At 46.3% G+C, this 12,269-nt stretch overlaps 6 protein-coding genes across 6 annotated transcripts; 3 read left to right on the top strand and 3 right to left on the bottom strand.

The window, feature by feature from the left end:
• Positions 1-36: 36 nt before the first annotated feature.
• On the top strand, positions 37-1,033 carry ANOM_005750 (TIP41 family protein; the record flags this gene model as incomplete). The annotated part of the gene is made up of 3 exons (XM_015551007.1): positions 37-371; positions 430-820; positions 920-1,033. The coding sequence occupies 3 exons, from the start codon at positions 37-39 to the stop codon at positions 1,031-1,033; spliced, it is 840 nt and encodes a 279-aa protein (XP_015406434.1).
• Positions 1,034-1,594: 561 nt separating this feature from the next.
• Positions 1,595-2,940, top strand: ANOM_005749 (uncharacterized protein; the record flags this gene model as incomplete). The annotated part of the gene is made up of 3 exons (XM_015551006.1): positions 1,595-1,723; positions 1,782-2,175; positions 2,239-2,940. Coding segments are annotated over 3 exons (1,008 nt in total), but the record flags the coding sequence as incomplete, so codon positions are not given.
• A 113-nt stretch (positions 2,941-3,053) lies between these two features.
• On the bottom strand, positions 3,054-5,640 carry ANOM_005748 (bifunctional aminopeptidase/epoxide hydrolase; the record flags this gene model as incomplete). Its single annotated transcript, XM_015551005.1, has 9 exons — positions 3,054-3,228; positions 3,283-3,770; positions 3,827-4,055; positions 4,129-4,325; positions 4,384-4,503; positions 4,560-4,677; positions 4,731-4,953; positions 5,038-5,122; positions 5,182-5,640. 9 exons carry the CDS (start codon positions 5,638-5,640, stop codon positions 3,102-3,104), a joined length of 2,046 nt encoding a protein of 681 aa, XP_015406421.1. The 3' UTR covers positions 3,054-3,101.
• Positions 5,641-6,540: 900 nt separating this feature from the next.
• ANOM_005747 (uncharacterized protein) lies at positions 6,541-7,556 on the top strand (the record flags this gene model as incomplete). The annotated part of the gene is made up of 3 exons (XM_015551004.1): positions 6,541-6,752; positions 6,835-6,970; positions 7,029-7,556. The coding sequence occupies 3 exons, from the start codon at positions 6,541-6,543 to the stop codon at positions 7,554-7,556; spliced, it is 876 nt and encodes a 291-aa protein (XP_015406422.1).
• A 249-nt stretch (positions 7,557-7,805) lies between these two features.
• ANOM_005746 (aminopeptidase P family protein) lies at positions 7,806-9,440 on the bottom strand. Its single transcript, XM_015551003.1, has 4 exons — positions 9,261-9,440; positions 8,734-9,185; positions 8,154-8,680; positions 7,806-8,084 (listed from the first exon to the last, which is right to left on the bottom strand). Exons 1-4 carry the CDS (start codon positions 9,428-9,430, stop codon positions 7,884-7,886), a joined length of 1,350 nt encoding a protein of 449 aa, XP_015406423.1. The 5' UTR covers positions 9,431-9,440; the 3' UTR covers positions 7,806-7,883.
• A 252-nt stretch (positions 9,441-9,692) lies between these two features.
• On the bottom strand, positions 9,693-11,171 carry ANOM_005745 (uncharacterized protein; the record flags this gene model as incomplete). The annotated part of the gene is made up of 1 exon (XM_015551002.1): positions 9,693-11,171. The coding sequence occupies one exon, from the start codon at positions 11,169-11,171 to the stop codon at positions 9,693-9,695; it is 1,479 nt and encodes a 492-aa protein (XP_015406424.1).
• Positions 11,172-12,269: the final 1,098 nt, after the last annotated feature.

Here is a 12,269-nt window from a genome sequence, read left to right as displayed (position 1 = left end):
TTCCTGCTATCTATTCATTCGTAATACTTGCTCAATATGTGTTCTAGCAGCTCTCGCGTGCCTGCATTCGCCATGGGGAATCCAGCTGCGGTATCCATCGCTGCTCAAAAACCTAACACCATTTCCGTGCAAGGCTTCAAGATCACTACAGAAAAGCGGCCGATACTAAAAGCTGAGCCGATTGAAGACATGACAAAAAGGCTAGGAATTGCACCGCCAGAAATGATCTTCGGTGACAACTTTGTCACAATTCAGCATGAGAAAAGCCGCTGGGAAATCAACTTCAACGCGTATGACGCCCTGGATCGCGTGGACAAAACTGGTGCATCGATGCTCAAAGTCGCTTATTCGAAAGAGTGGCAGAGAAGCAGGTACTAAGGATCCTTTGCATAAGGACCCCTTGGCGATAGGTTATTAACTAGTACGCAGAGAAAAGACACATGAGGGCATCAAGGAGGTTGTAAAGCCCTTTGACTGGTCCTACACCACAGACTATACGGGCACCGTTCAGGCTAATGGTCGGTCATTTGAACCAACGACAAGATCCATCCCCTTAGAACTATTAAAACGACCGGATCCCATACTCTTTTTTGATGAGGTCATATTATACGAAGACGAACTCGCTGATAACGGCATCACTATGCTATCCTGTAAAATTCGCGTTATGCCAGCCAGGCTACTGTTACTATCGAGATTCTTCCTACGACTCGACAATGTTCTGTTTCGGCTTAGGGATACGAGGGTATATATCGACTTCGAGAACTTGGAGGTGATCAGAGAGTTCCAGTCCAAGGAATTAGACTATGAAACAGTTCGACAGGTATTTCCTTCCCGCCAATGGAATTCTAAAATATAAAGAAGAGTGGATGGATAGAGGTTGCGCTGCATCGACCCGAGGAGGCTAATAGTTGCTTTACAGACTCTAGCGACAACGAGAGATGATGTTCCCGCCGCTATGCGTGACCCTAATAGGCTTTCGGAGATTCTTCCTCTTCGCGAAAAGCGTTTAGAACGAGTCACTCTAGGGGATTAGAAAAGGCAACTATGAGATGATAGTAAAATCCTATCCGTCCTCGACATTGCGCACTTCCACATAGGGTGCGCCGGAAAGGACATAACAAGGACCAAAGGAACTATTATCTTAGCACTCTTTGACTAGCTCGGCCATCGCTGTCTCGTTTTACAACGGCCCTTACCAGGCAGGCCCTCTGTGACAGGATACTCTGACTCTTAGCACCACATATCAATTGTCAGACTTACTTGTATCGGAGCTGGCTAATTGGATAGTACGCTAACTTTCATTGGTCTCAGCACCCTGCCGGTCCTCTTCATGAAGGCATGCGATTCAAGCTACCTCAGATTCGACAATTTCATTTACCATGTCTATGATCAGGGGATGAATAGCGTCTCTACGATAATGTGGTCCATGCGTAATTGGACTCGACCATTTATTACTACCTACATAGAGGTTCTAGTAGCCGTATCCAATCAGGAAGAGTCGTGTTATCATTATACAGCAGCAAACAATGCAAACGCAGCTTACTCATCACTTGTACAAGATGGAGATTGGCAGACTCCGCAGGGCCACCCATAAATATTTGCGACTAACGCGTGAATCGGTCACGGTTTGATGCTCGGTTTTTCTCTATTAGATATGCCTCCCAAATTCATGTACACTGCAAGGTTGCGGGATCTTTGCTATCCCCGGTGCTCAGGACGTCAAGTACATTCCCCCATCTAAGAACTGAAAGTCATCGTGCAGACAGACTAAAAATTCCCAGGTAGCCGCAATTAGATCGTCTGTCTCGTCGCAACGTACAATATGCACAACGTCTTTTGCGCGCTATCAGGGTTCCACTCCCTGCTCGGTGTTTCTCGTTCCCGCGCCCCTCGCAAACGGTCGCTATGGTCAACGTCACCCGCGAAATGTTTCTGTATTCCCCAGTCCTTGTTTACCGACTCGCCGGGCTTCTTCGCGATTATCCCGAGTGATTATGCCCCGTCCCGGGACCACTGCTGAGACATACGTGGCGTATGGAATGACACAAAAACTTTTCGAGGCCTGCTCTAGTCAAGCAGATTACAGTATACCTCAGGCATCTCAAAAGGGCGCCCAAGTCCCTAAAACTGAAGCCGGCGAAGATCTCGGAGTTGGGAAAGGATGGTGGTATGAAGGTTTGTTTCCCTAATATTGACCGACCTTGATTAGTGAAAACTAATGCCCGTGGTCATTATCAGACCTAGGCCTCATACCAACCTTCTCAACTTGGTCTCAAATTACTTTTTTGCACATGTACCTTCTAACTGTCCGCTTGCGAGTCTTACCGTCGTACGAGAGCTTTCAGACTTATTCCCGACATCTGATTGACCACTTCTCGCATAATGCTGAGCACCGCATGGACGTCCTACATGGGTTCACTAGTCGTACAATCCGGAACAAGTTTCTCAAAGACCTCTTCATCCAGTGGAGAGGTGTTCTTGCGGCCTATGATGAGGGCCTTGTTAAAGGAGACGCCGTGCTAGGTGCCGCTATCTGGAGAAATTTATGGAAAGCAAACCATACCGGACCAGATGGGAAGGAACTGGATTGGACGAAAATAGCTCTGGTCGTTGCATATATGCGGCGAGTAACTTCGGAGCTTTCTCAGGTAAGCGAGGCGGATCTCGTCTTTCAACTATGCCAGCGAACTGGCGATAAACCCAGTGTTTTCGGATACTCTGAATTCGATAAAAAACTAGTCCAAGGCAAGCGATAATTGGCTGAAGACCTCATTTGTAATAACTTTTTTCGCCCTCTTCTCTTCATCTGTTGTTTAAATTCAAATTTACCCTATCCGCAATAGTAAACTGTTGCATACCACATCTATGCATGTTACGTATAGGCAGTGAACATATGCTGATACAAGTAGATACCGCGATACTTTGACTTTTGCTAAACTGCATAAGAGAGGCAGCCACCCCCCCCCCCCCCCCCACACATAGATTGGACAAGCATAGAACCTCCTTAATTCGAAACCAAGCATAACTGTTGGGTCCACAGCCATAACAGACTCGAGCACAGACAATTAAGTAGGGGCTACTTCTCAAAGTCACCATCGAACCTACTCTTCCCTCTTTCCGAAGAGATCTTTCTCAACCATCGCGCGACAGATGGGATGATAGAAATCTTTATTCTTCTCAAAGGTGTCGATCGCAAGAGGGCGATTAACCTTTTGCAGGTTTCGGTACCTATATGACGGGGTTAGCCTAGGGAATGGCTTGTGGTAGACAAGCTATACTTACAGAGGTCGCACAAATTTCATCCTACCAATTCTACCTAATAGATCTGCCGTCGGTTTATACACGGTGTCGTCGCCGGCCTTTAACCCTACTTGGAAATAGAGATTGGCGACTTCAATGTTTTCACTCTTGGCGAGGCCGTAGACTTCACCCAGAATCCTCGACAGTTCAGGGGTAAGTGGCCGCTCGAACAGAAGAATTTGCTCCAAGAGGACCACGATTTGGTTTGCTGTCAGCCCCTCAATATCGCTTGCCTGAGGCTGAAAGGATGAGTTAGGAAGGGACTTCCATTTGCTAGATAGCTCGTAAACGACATCAACGAGGGACGTGTCGAATTGTGGCTTGGGGGGCAAGCCAGGGGCATAGAACCACGCATCCCAATCGACATTTTTCAAGAGATTGGAGACTTCCAGATCATGCTGGAAGAATTCGAGCATAGTTGCCTTAAACTCATACGAATCGAGAGACCTTCCTTTGAACTTCGTAAAATACTAGAAGCATTTTAGCAAGCTGTCGTTCTAGACAGAAATGGGAGGGGGGCGCCTACATGAGGAATGAATAGGTCAAACTTGTCCTTCCCCATCAGATTTTCTAAGTAAAATAAGAAATTGAATCCCTTTTCGTACGGAATGCTTGAGAATGCATCGTCAGGGTCCTTCCCTTTAAGATCAGTGACTAACTTAGTAAACGGATGATCATGTCCAAAATGCTCCACAGAATCTGCAAGAGACTTCCAACCAATGATGGCTGAGAAATGTCGATAAGCTTCACCATGTCTGCATGCCAAATTAGCAATTTGATCCGTAGGATGCCAACGTTAGAACTCACACGGCAGCTAGGATCTTTTACATGGTCAGTATGTGTAAAATTGTCAGTGGTATCAAGTGGATTGACAGGGCTTGAGGGACAAACAAACTGACACGTCTCTCGAGATAAGTAGTCCAGCCTTCGTTCAGCCAGAAATGTTCCCATGAGGCATTGGTGACAAGATTACCACTCCAGCTATGTGCGAGTTCGTGAGCAATAACATCGACATTTTCCCTATCCTAGGAACCTGTGTCAGGAAATCACCGACAGGTGACACCGGTATATCTCGGGAAATACCTTTGAGATAATGCTGGGGGTCGCAAAGGTGAAGATTGGGTTTTCCATGCCTCCATATGGAAAGCTAGGGGGGAGGATCAGGACATTGTACTCGCCCCAAGCATACGGATAGACGATTCTCTGTATGCAGGTCAGGCTCTGGAGATAACATCCTTATATATCAAAATCGGGCGAACCTCAATTGCATGCATGAATTTTTCAGTGTCCGCTTCAAGCTCCCACTGGCATTCCCTGAGGTTGTCGGGACTGGTTGCAACGACACTCCGGGGCCCAATTGCAGCTTCCGAGATATCACTGTTATTAACCAGTCAGTTTATAACCCAAGCAGGCATTCTGAATCTCCATACCCACTAGCCAACGCGAACAGATAACTTGGGATAGGCAGCTTTTGGTGAAACTGATACAGAGTTTTACCGCCAGATTGGGCTTTTTCTTTATTGCCTCGAACAGGCAATCCACTAGCAACTACAGGAAGAGATGAAGTGATGTTGAAGTCAATAGTAGACTTGACATCTGGTGTATCCTGGCACGGGAAAATTGACCGTGCATGGATAGCCTGGCACTGAGAAACTATATGAGGGTAGCAAGTTAGAAAAGCCTAGCAGTTCCTTAATATCCCTACCCGTTGCAGGAGAGGAGCAAAGGTTAACTTACACATATATGGATGTTTCCTATTAGAAGTTTGGGCTGGTGTCAGCCACTGAAGGGCAGTGCACTTTTCGGTCGTCTTAACCGAGATCTAAATGCCCAGGTCAGATTCAACATGTTAGACGATACGCAAACTGGTGGACGACTTACATCAACCTCGACCATCTCGTTCAATCCCACACCCTGGTCAAGCTTAATCTTCAATGCAGCTCCATACGGCTCCAGCGGGGGAAGGATCTCCCAGCGAGAAGCTTGGCCGTCGACTTTCACATTACCGACATCCACGTGGTTCGTATCCAAGATGATTTCCGTAGATTTTGCGTCGGTGATGGACTTGAACTTATGAACAACATTCCCAACAAGCTTCTTCTGTTCGAATAGAATATCGAAATTTGCGGTTATATGAGTAGAGACCCAATTATTATAGTTACTCAGGGTGTTGGGATCCCGAGGTGAGTGGATAATAGTTGCCATGCTACGTCTCGAAGCCTGGGCGATCCAGGGAATTCGTCTGGTGACTCCAAAGAACAGTATGGGATAGCAGCTGTAAACAACAGAACCTCGAGGGAACCTAGATTGCCAGAGCTGAGACAGAGAAGTACGGATCATAGAACCCTTCCCCAATTCTCTGAGTGTGTGATAATTGAAATTAATGGGCGACACCGATTTCATTTAAAGTCATAGGCCAGGGTTCTTCAGTCGGATGTAGGTGGGGAACATCTTGTATTTCCATTACATAAACATACCTCTGGTAAATCATTGTACTCCGTAGGTAATGTACATACATATATTTGTATACATGATATGATGTACGTGTTAGGGTACATACCGTCGTACTGCCTATACATAGAAGGGATACTTTTCTCAAGACGCTAAGATGAATATATACAATAACTAGGCACTGTGCTATTACCACCACCAACAGTATAGCTAACCATGATCATAGTAGTTATAACTAACCTTGCTTAGTAATCACCATACTGTGATTGTCTGTAGACGCTTAGAGTCGGTGATACTTGAAGCTTTGAGATCACGCAATGTCTGCTAAATCTCGAGATGATGGTAAGAGATTATAGCCTAAATGGCTTCCCTGTTCTCACTCCCCCTTCTTCTTCTCCTTCATCGCCTTTGAATTCACATGATCGACTGACCTGTAAAATCACTACACAGAGCTACTCATGGTATAATAAATACTGGTATGTACATACTAATACGGATTCTGTACACTAGGTAAGTATTTTTTCTTCTCTTTTACATGATGTGACATTGTCTTAACCTTGAATAATGACTGACGCGTAAATCTAGATCTTTATGTATTTTCGAGGTATCTCTCAATCATTTCCATCGCTTCAAAGTTTAATCATCAACTGAAATAGTTATTTGAAGTTCTATTAGTCAATACTTCCCAGTAATAGTTATTCTGACTGGCCTTCTCTCCTCGAATTATCATCTCCTTGAGAATTTTACCCCTTCCTTCGATACCCTCTCTTTTGACTACCTAGGTTGTCAATGGATATTCCTCAAGTGCAGATTTCCGGGTTTGATAGCTCCCATGGTCCTGGGAACGCGCAAAAAGCGGAAACGCGCGACGTAGACATGGATTCGAGCCAACACGCGAATGATGCTATAACACAAGATGTGCCCCTATCAACTGAAATAACGGAGCTCCAACCGAAAGAAGCGGCGCCTCCAAAAAGAAATCCTGGTCTTCAGTTTCTCGAGTAAGGCTACTATATTGTTACATCTGATGGCGCAACATCGTCATCCTTCCCTGTTCAAGGATCTTCAACTTATGCCGTTTAGATACTTAAAGTCGCCTATTGTGGAACTTACTATAGGAAAAGGAGAAACCAAGACCACTTTAACAGCTCACCAAAAACTACTTCTGGAATCACCCTTCCTTGCTGAGCGAGTCGCAGTATTTCATGGTTCGGGGCCTGTGGGTCAAATCAAAAGGGTTATAGAAGACCTTTTACCCTGATGCTAATATTCTATAGCGCCGCATTGAGCTTCCCGACGAAGATGTAGAGGCCTTTGGCTTTTTTCTCCAATTCCAATATACCCGCAACTATGCCAGCTCTCTCGCCGATGCCTCGAGTGACGAAGACGCAGCTGTAGGAGAAACCGATGATAGTGGTGAGCAACTACTGAAACACGCACGTGTATACACATTGGCAGAGAAACTTGGAATACCAGCACTGAAAACCTTGGCCCACTCAAAGATTCACCGTGTGAACAGCACTTCACACGGTGAGATTGCCTATGCTCGATATGTCTACACCCACACCCCAGCCGACGATGCTACGATTCGGAAACCTGTAGCATCTTTCTGGGCTCTAAGAAGCCATGTTCTACGACATGAAGCTGAAGAGGAATTCAGGAAGCTGTGCCTTGAGGTTCCCGAGTTCTGTTTTGATGTATTTAGCATGGTACTTGACCATAAAGAAAAGCGCGCTCAAGATAAAGCTGAATCCGAGTCTGCTATCAAGGGGAGTGGAAGGAAACGGCTCAGGAGTGGTCTGTAGCTGGGCCCTGCAATCATCCTCAATCAAGGGCCCGTCTAACAACCTGGTTTATAAATATTATTCACCAGGGCGGAGTTCGTATCCTTTCATTTTTCTCTTCGTTTTCTTTCAAGAAAACGCAATTATACCATGGTACTGCATATAACGTGTATTCAACTCAACACAACAACTTCACCAGTTGACTTCTAGCCAGCTAGGGTGGAGCCTGATAGCATGAAATGGAAGTATAGCTCTGGCATATAGATACTTCCAGATCAGAATGTATTCCAATATGGTTCACGGCCCACGTATGTGCCGGCACTGTATATTTCATCATCATGATGTTACCTACAAGGCCAAGCTTTCCATTTCCTCTATAGCTTTCGGCGCTGTGGTCAAATTTTCGTGGCCATCTTTAGTGATATAAATATTATCCTCGATACGAACACCTCCCACCATCCAATACCGCTCCAAAACAGTGGTATTGATGTACTTCCCTAGCTCTGGGGATTGAGAATAGGGATCGATAATGAAGCGGCAGAAGTAGATCTATAAGAACACAGAGTTTAGCACACCAGGACATAATACAATAGTTGGAAATAGGCTGCATAGACTTACACCTGGTTCAACAGTGACAACGGAACCTGCAGGCAAACGGCCTCTGACACGGAGGTATTTGAACATAGTATCCTTGTCTCCATAGTTAGGGTTGCCCCCAGTGTCATGCGTATCCATTCCAAGATAGTGGCCGAGGCCATGAGGGAAAAACGCTACGCTAATTCTCTTCTCAAATAGTTCATCCTCGGAGCCATTTAGAATCCCCAAAGCGAGCAAGCCCTTGATGGCAACACGGTGCGCATGCGCATGCACATCCTCCCATTGAACATCTCCTTTAAGCATTGAAATGCATTCTACCTGCATTTGTAGGACGATCTCATAAATCTGGCGGGTTTCTTTTGTAAATCTCCCGCCTAAGGGGAACACGCGCGTTATATCCGAGCAATATGCCCGGTACTCGCCTCCAGCGTCAATGAGAACATTGCTCTTCCTTTGCTTCGTTACAGGGTCCGTCAGGTCATCGTCATTCTTGCCATAGTGAAGGGTGGCCCCGTTTGCACCGCAAGCAACGATGGGATGATAAGATGCTCACGAGCACCATGAGCGATACACGTCGCGATAAACGCGCCTTCAATCTCACGCTCGTTTACCGCAGTCTTTGAGGCTTTTATGGCAGCAACATGTGCCTTGGCAGAGATATCATTAGCCTTTCTCAGAAGAGCGATCTCATATCCGTCTTTCACAATGCGCGCCTTTTCAATAGCTTCCTTCAGGACGGAAAGACTGGTTTCTGCAAATCCTTGAAATTCGGTTCCGCTAGAGACCTGATCTGCAATCGCGAAAGCTACGGCATTGCCACCATATGCTGAGCCAATAGAAAGAAGAGTGGCATTGATTTCAGTCGTCGCAAGCACACAGTCAACATCGTAAAGCTTCATGGCCTCATCCGCGGAGAGGGGAAGCCCTGACCAGATTACCTCTTCCGCATCAATAGGAGGTATAAACAGAGTGAGTTTGTCAGCGTTAATGTCGTAGATCAAGTACGAATCTGGAAGCGGGCAACCTGATAAGTAGTAAAAGAAACGCCGTTGCCTGGTCGCCGGATATGGTGAGTTCACTAAGCCTATGGAGCAACGGTTCGGATAGAAAGGAGTAAATTAATGTTACCTGAATGGCATCGGTTCGTCATTATCCTCTATAAGACGAGTTTTCTGAGCTTCTAAGTAAATCACTCCAGGGGCACCATGCCCATGACGAGCCTGAAGAAGCTGGGCAACCCGGCGCGCATGGGATTTAGCCGGATATTTGCCTGCTAGTATATCATCCACAGTGGCCATGATGTACACTTGCGCAAATGAACGGGAGCTGCGCTAGGACTCACAAAAATAACGGAGGTGTAGAAGAGCCTGGCTTTCAGAGAGCCTTCAAGTGAACTTAGCAACTCTGGTGGGGTTTTATCTGTTTCGCTTGCGGGGCTTACTTCGCGTGACACCGCTTATCATCGGGTAAAGGCCAAGTCATTCGGCTTGGGTTCAGCTGGCGGCAGCAACATTCATATCATAGTTAACTATCGCAACTAACTTCAGCGTAGGGAATTATCTACTCCAATGTACTGCCTTGGCTACCAGGGACATCTTCAAATTCCATTTCCCATTTATCGACCTCAGCAAATTTCTTCGCCTGCAGTCTCAGCTCTTCACTCAGGAAATCGACCGACAACGGCGACTCTGACAGTGAGGCGAACTCCAATGCATCCGAATCCAGCAGTGAAGATAATGGCGATGACATATCGGTCAGCTGGTTCTCTTCGCCGGTGACTGTGTGTATATGAGGCCTGGTGAAAGAGTTTGTTTCATGATGATTCTCACGGACTTGATTTAGGGGTTTCGTAATCCTTGCGGAGCTCTTGGGCTTATCACCCTTGTTGACCACTATTCCAGCCCTTTGTTCATTCTCCCGTCGAGCTTCGAAGTATGGTTTTAGCTTTGACTTGGCAGTTCGCCTTCTTCTGGTTGAGCAGTTCAATTCGTCATCATTCTGATCTGTAGTAGAAGTATTATCTCCACTTGAGTCACTTGGAAGTTCTAACTCAACCACGTTGCGACGTTCGCGGCGTTCACGGCACCGTTGGCGACGCCGAGGGAGGAGTCGGTCTTGTAGAGTTGCCGTGGGGATGGTAGTCGCCTCATTAGTTAGGTCTGAGTGCACCCTTGCGCCTTGTTTAATAGGATTCAATGGCCGCGCTGAGTCTGATGTGAAGGCTGGGGCAACGGGACTCGATAGGGGACTGCTGCTCAGAGGCGGTGCCATAGTCTGATTGAACGCTTCTAAAGACTCCAATGATTGGCCTAATTCCAGAGAGTCCTCGTTTCCGGTATGAGGCGACTTTCCTTTGCGAGTGTTCTCCGCTACTACTGGAGGCGACTGAGAGACCTGACATTCTTCGATAGAACGTTTCCGCTTGAATGACTCCACACTAGAAGGCAATGAAGGCTGGGATGGAGATGGGGATACGGCCTGTCTAACTAGAAGCGATTTTCCTCGGGTAAGATTCAGGGGCGTGGACTCGTCCTCGGGGCTCAAGCCACCCAAAAAGTCGTCATCGTCCAAATCAGACGATCCATCCTCTGCTTGCATCATTTGCAGAATGCTCGCTTGCCGAGGTCGCCGTCTAAAGTTACTCAATATTGAGCTCTCGAAAGCAGGCGTTCCCGGTATCCTTGAACTCATGTCAACTTTCCGTCCAGCCATGGATAGAGTAGACGAGTAGCCACGAGACCTCGTGGGTGGCCGGCTGCCTGTAGCACCTCGTTCCCCCATTGGAGAAGATTCGATCGCGTGTTCATTTTTTCTAGCCAGGGGTGTTTGATTTCTCGATTGTCGTAAAGTGTTCCCCTGTTGGGCACTGGATACCAGTTGTGAAGAAATCCCCTCGTCCTGGTTATCAGGTGCCGCCGGTGGCCTGGAAGTATTCGATGCGCTCACGTCACACTCGTTACTTGGCTCCGCCTTTCCCTTAGGTATTGCGGACGCCTTTGTTGTTGTTAGCCGATTGCGTTTTGTTGGTGGACGAGGCATGCTTGTAGGGATTTCAGTTCTTCTTTACAGACGTTCCCGTAGCTTCAATCTAGGCTTCTTTTTCCTTCACTTTACCTCCTTTTTCTTCTTTTCCTCCTCCTCTTCTTTTTTTCTTCTTCCTTGCTTTCTTATCTCTCTTCCGATATATTGAGTGGATATGCCAACCTCGAAATCGTGTAAACGGTGCACAGAAAGCGAAGTTGTAATTAGAATGGGTTGTTGTATGTAACCCCTTCAAGTCGCGCGTCATTTGTTTTTTGAGGAACAGCGCGTCCCGCACGTGCTTCCTCCACTGCCGTTATGCGCAGTATATACTCCGTACATGGTAACTGTGGGGATAGTTTTGGGTTCTAGTTCTTTTCTTTTTTCTCTTTTCTTTTCTTTCTTTCTTTTGTGTTGTCTTCGCTTACATACATCTTAAGTACTGTCATTCCCAACTTTAGATACATATCGTCCCAAGACGTATAATTTACTACAAGCCGCTACCCCTCGCTTCGTTCGGTGGATTGAGCGGTTTAAATGCTAGATAGTTAACTAGTACCTATACTTAGTACTATCCTACGTTCCGCCTTGTAATATGAAGCCGTACAATAGTTATTAACGCTATATATTTATTCATCCAATCTCCATAGGCTGTATGTTCTAAGCAATTGGGTAATTCAAGTGGTTTAAGCAATTTATAGAGGCCACTCTATGAGAAGTCCGACTAACTATTAGATCACTTTCCCTAAGGCAAAAGGGAAAAATGCATACTTTATATTCTACGCCAACGCGCTGCGATGGTCTGTATCTCTCCTGCTCGTTCCTCGCAAGAGGTCCGAGCTTGCTGAGACAAAAAATACATGTTTTAAAAAAGCTAATAGCCGGCGTAACAGCATATCCTGTATTATAACCATTATTAGCTGGAAAGCACAGTTCCCCGCTTTCCAGCCCTGATTGATCAGTCAATCTAATTAGAAAATGCCTATTCCGTAATACTTCTGGCCTGCCGACTGAACTAATTTAACCCCAGCATCCTGATAATTCAGTGCTCAGATGAACCTCTGTCCCTTGCGTTCGCCCAATGCAGTTATGAGACACTCTGCCGTTTATCTTGCA

Source organism: Aspergillus nomiae (assembly GCF_001204775.2).
Source record: "Aspergillus nomiae NRRL 13137 chromosome Unknown contig00154, whole genome shotgun sequence".
Taxonomy (NCBI): Eukaryota; Fungi; Ascomycota; class Eurotiomycetes; order Eurotiales; family Aspergillaceae; genus Aspergillus; species Aspergillus nomiae.
The sequence above is the reverse complement of the archived record's forward strand: the minus strand, read 5'-3'. Positions and strand labels throughout refer to the sequence as shown.

Bases quoted from the DNA above. Each gene is read 5' to 3' on its own strand.
- ANOM_005746 (XM_015551003.1), bottom strand. From the start codon at position 9,430: ATGGCCACTGTGGATGATATACTAGCAGGCAAATATCCGGCTAAATCC. The intron at 8,681-8,733 runs GTGAGATTGAAG...GGTGCTCGTGAG, and splicing joins AAAGACTGCGGTAAACGAGC to CATCTTATCATCCCATCGTT. The intron at 8,085-8,153 runs GTAAGTCTATGC...GTGTTCTTATAG, and splicing joins TTGTCACTGTTGAACCAGGT to ATCTACTTCTGCCGCTTCAT.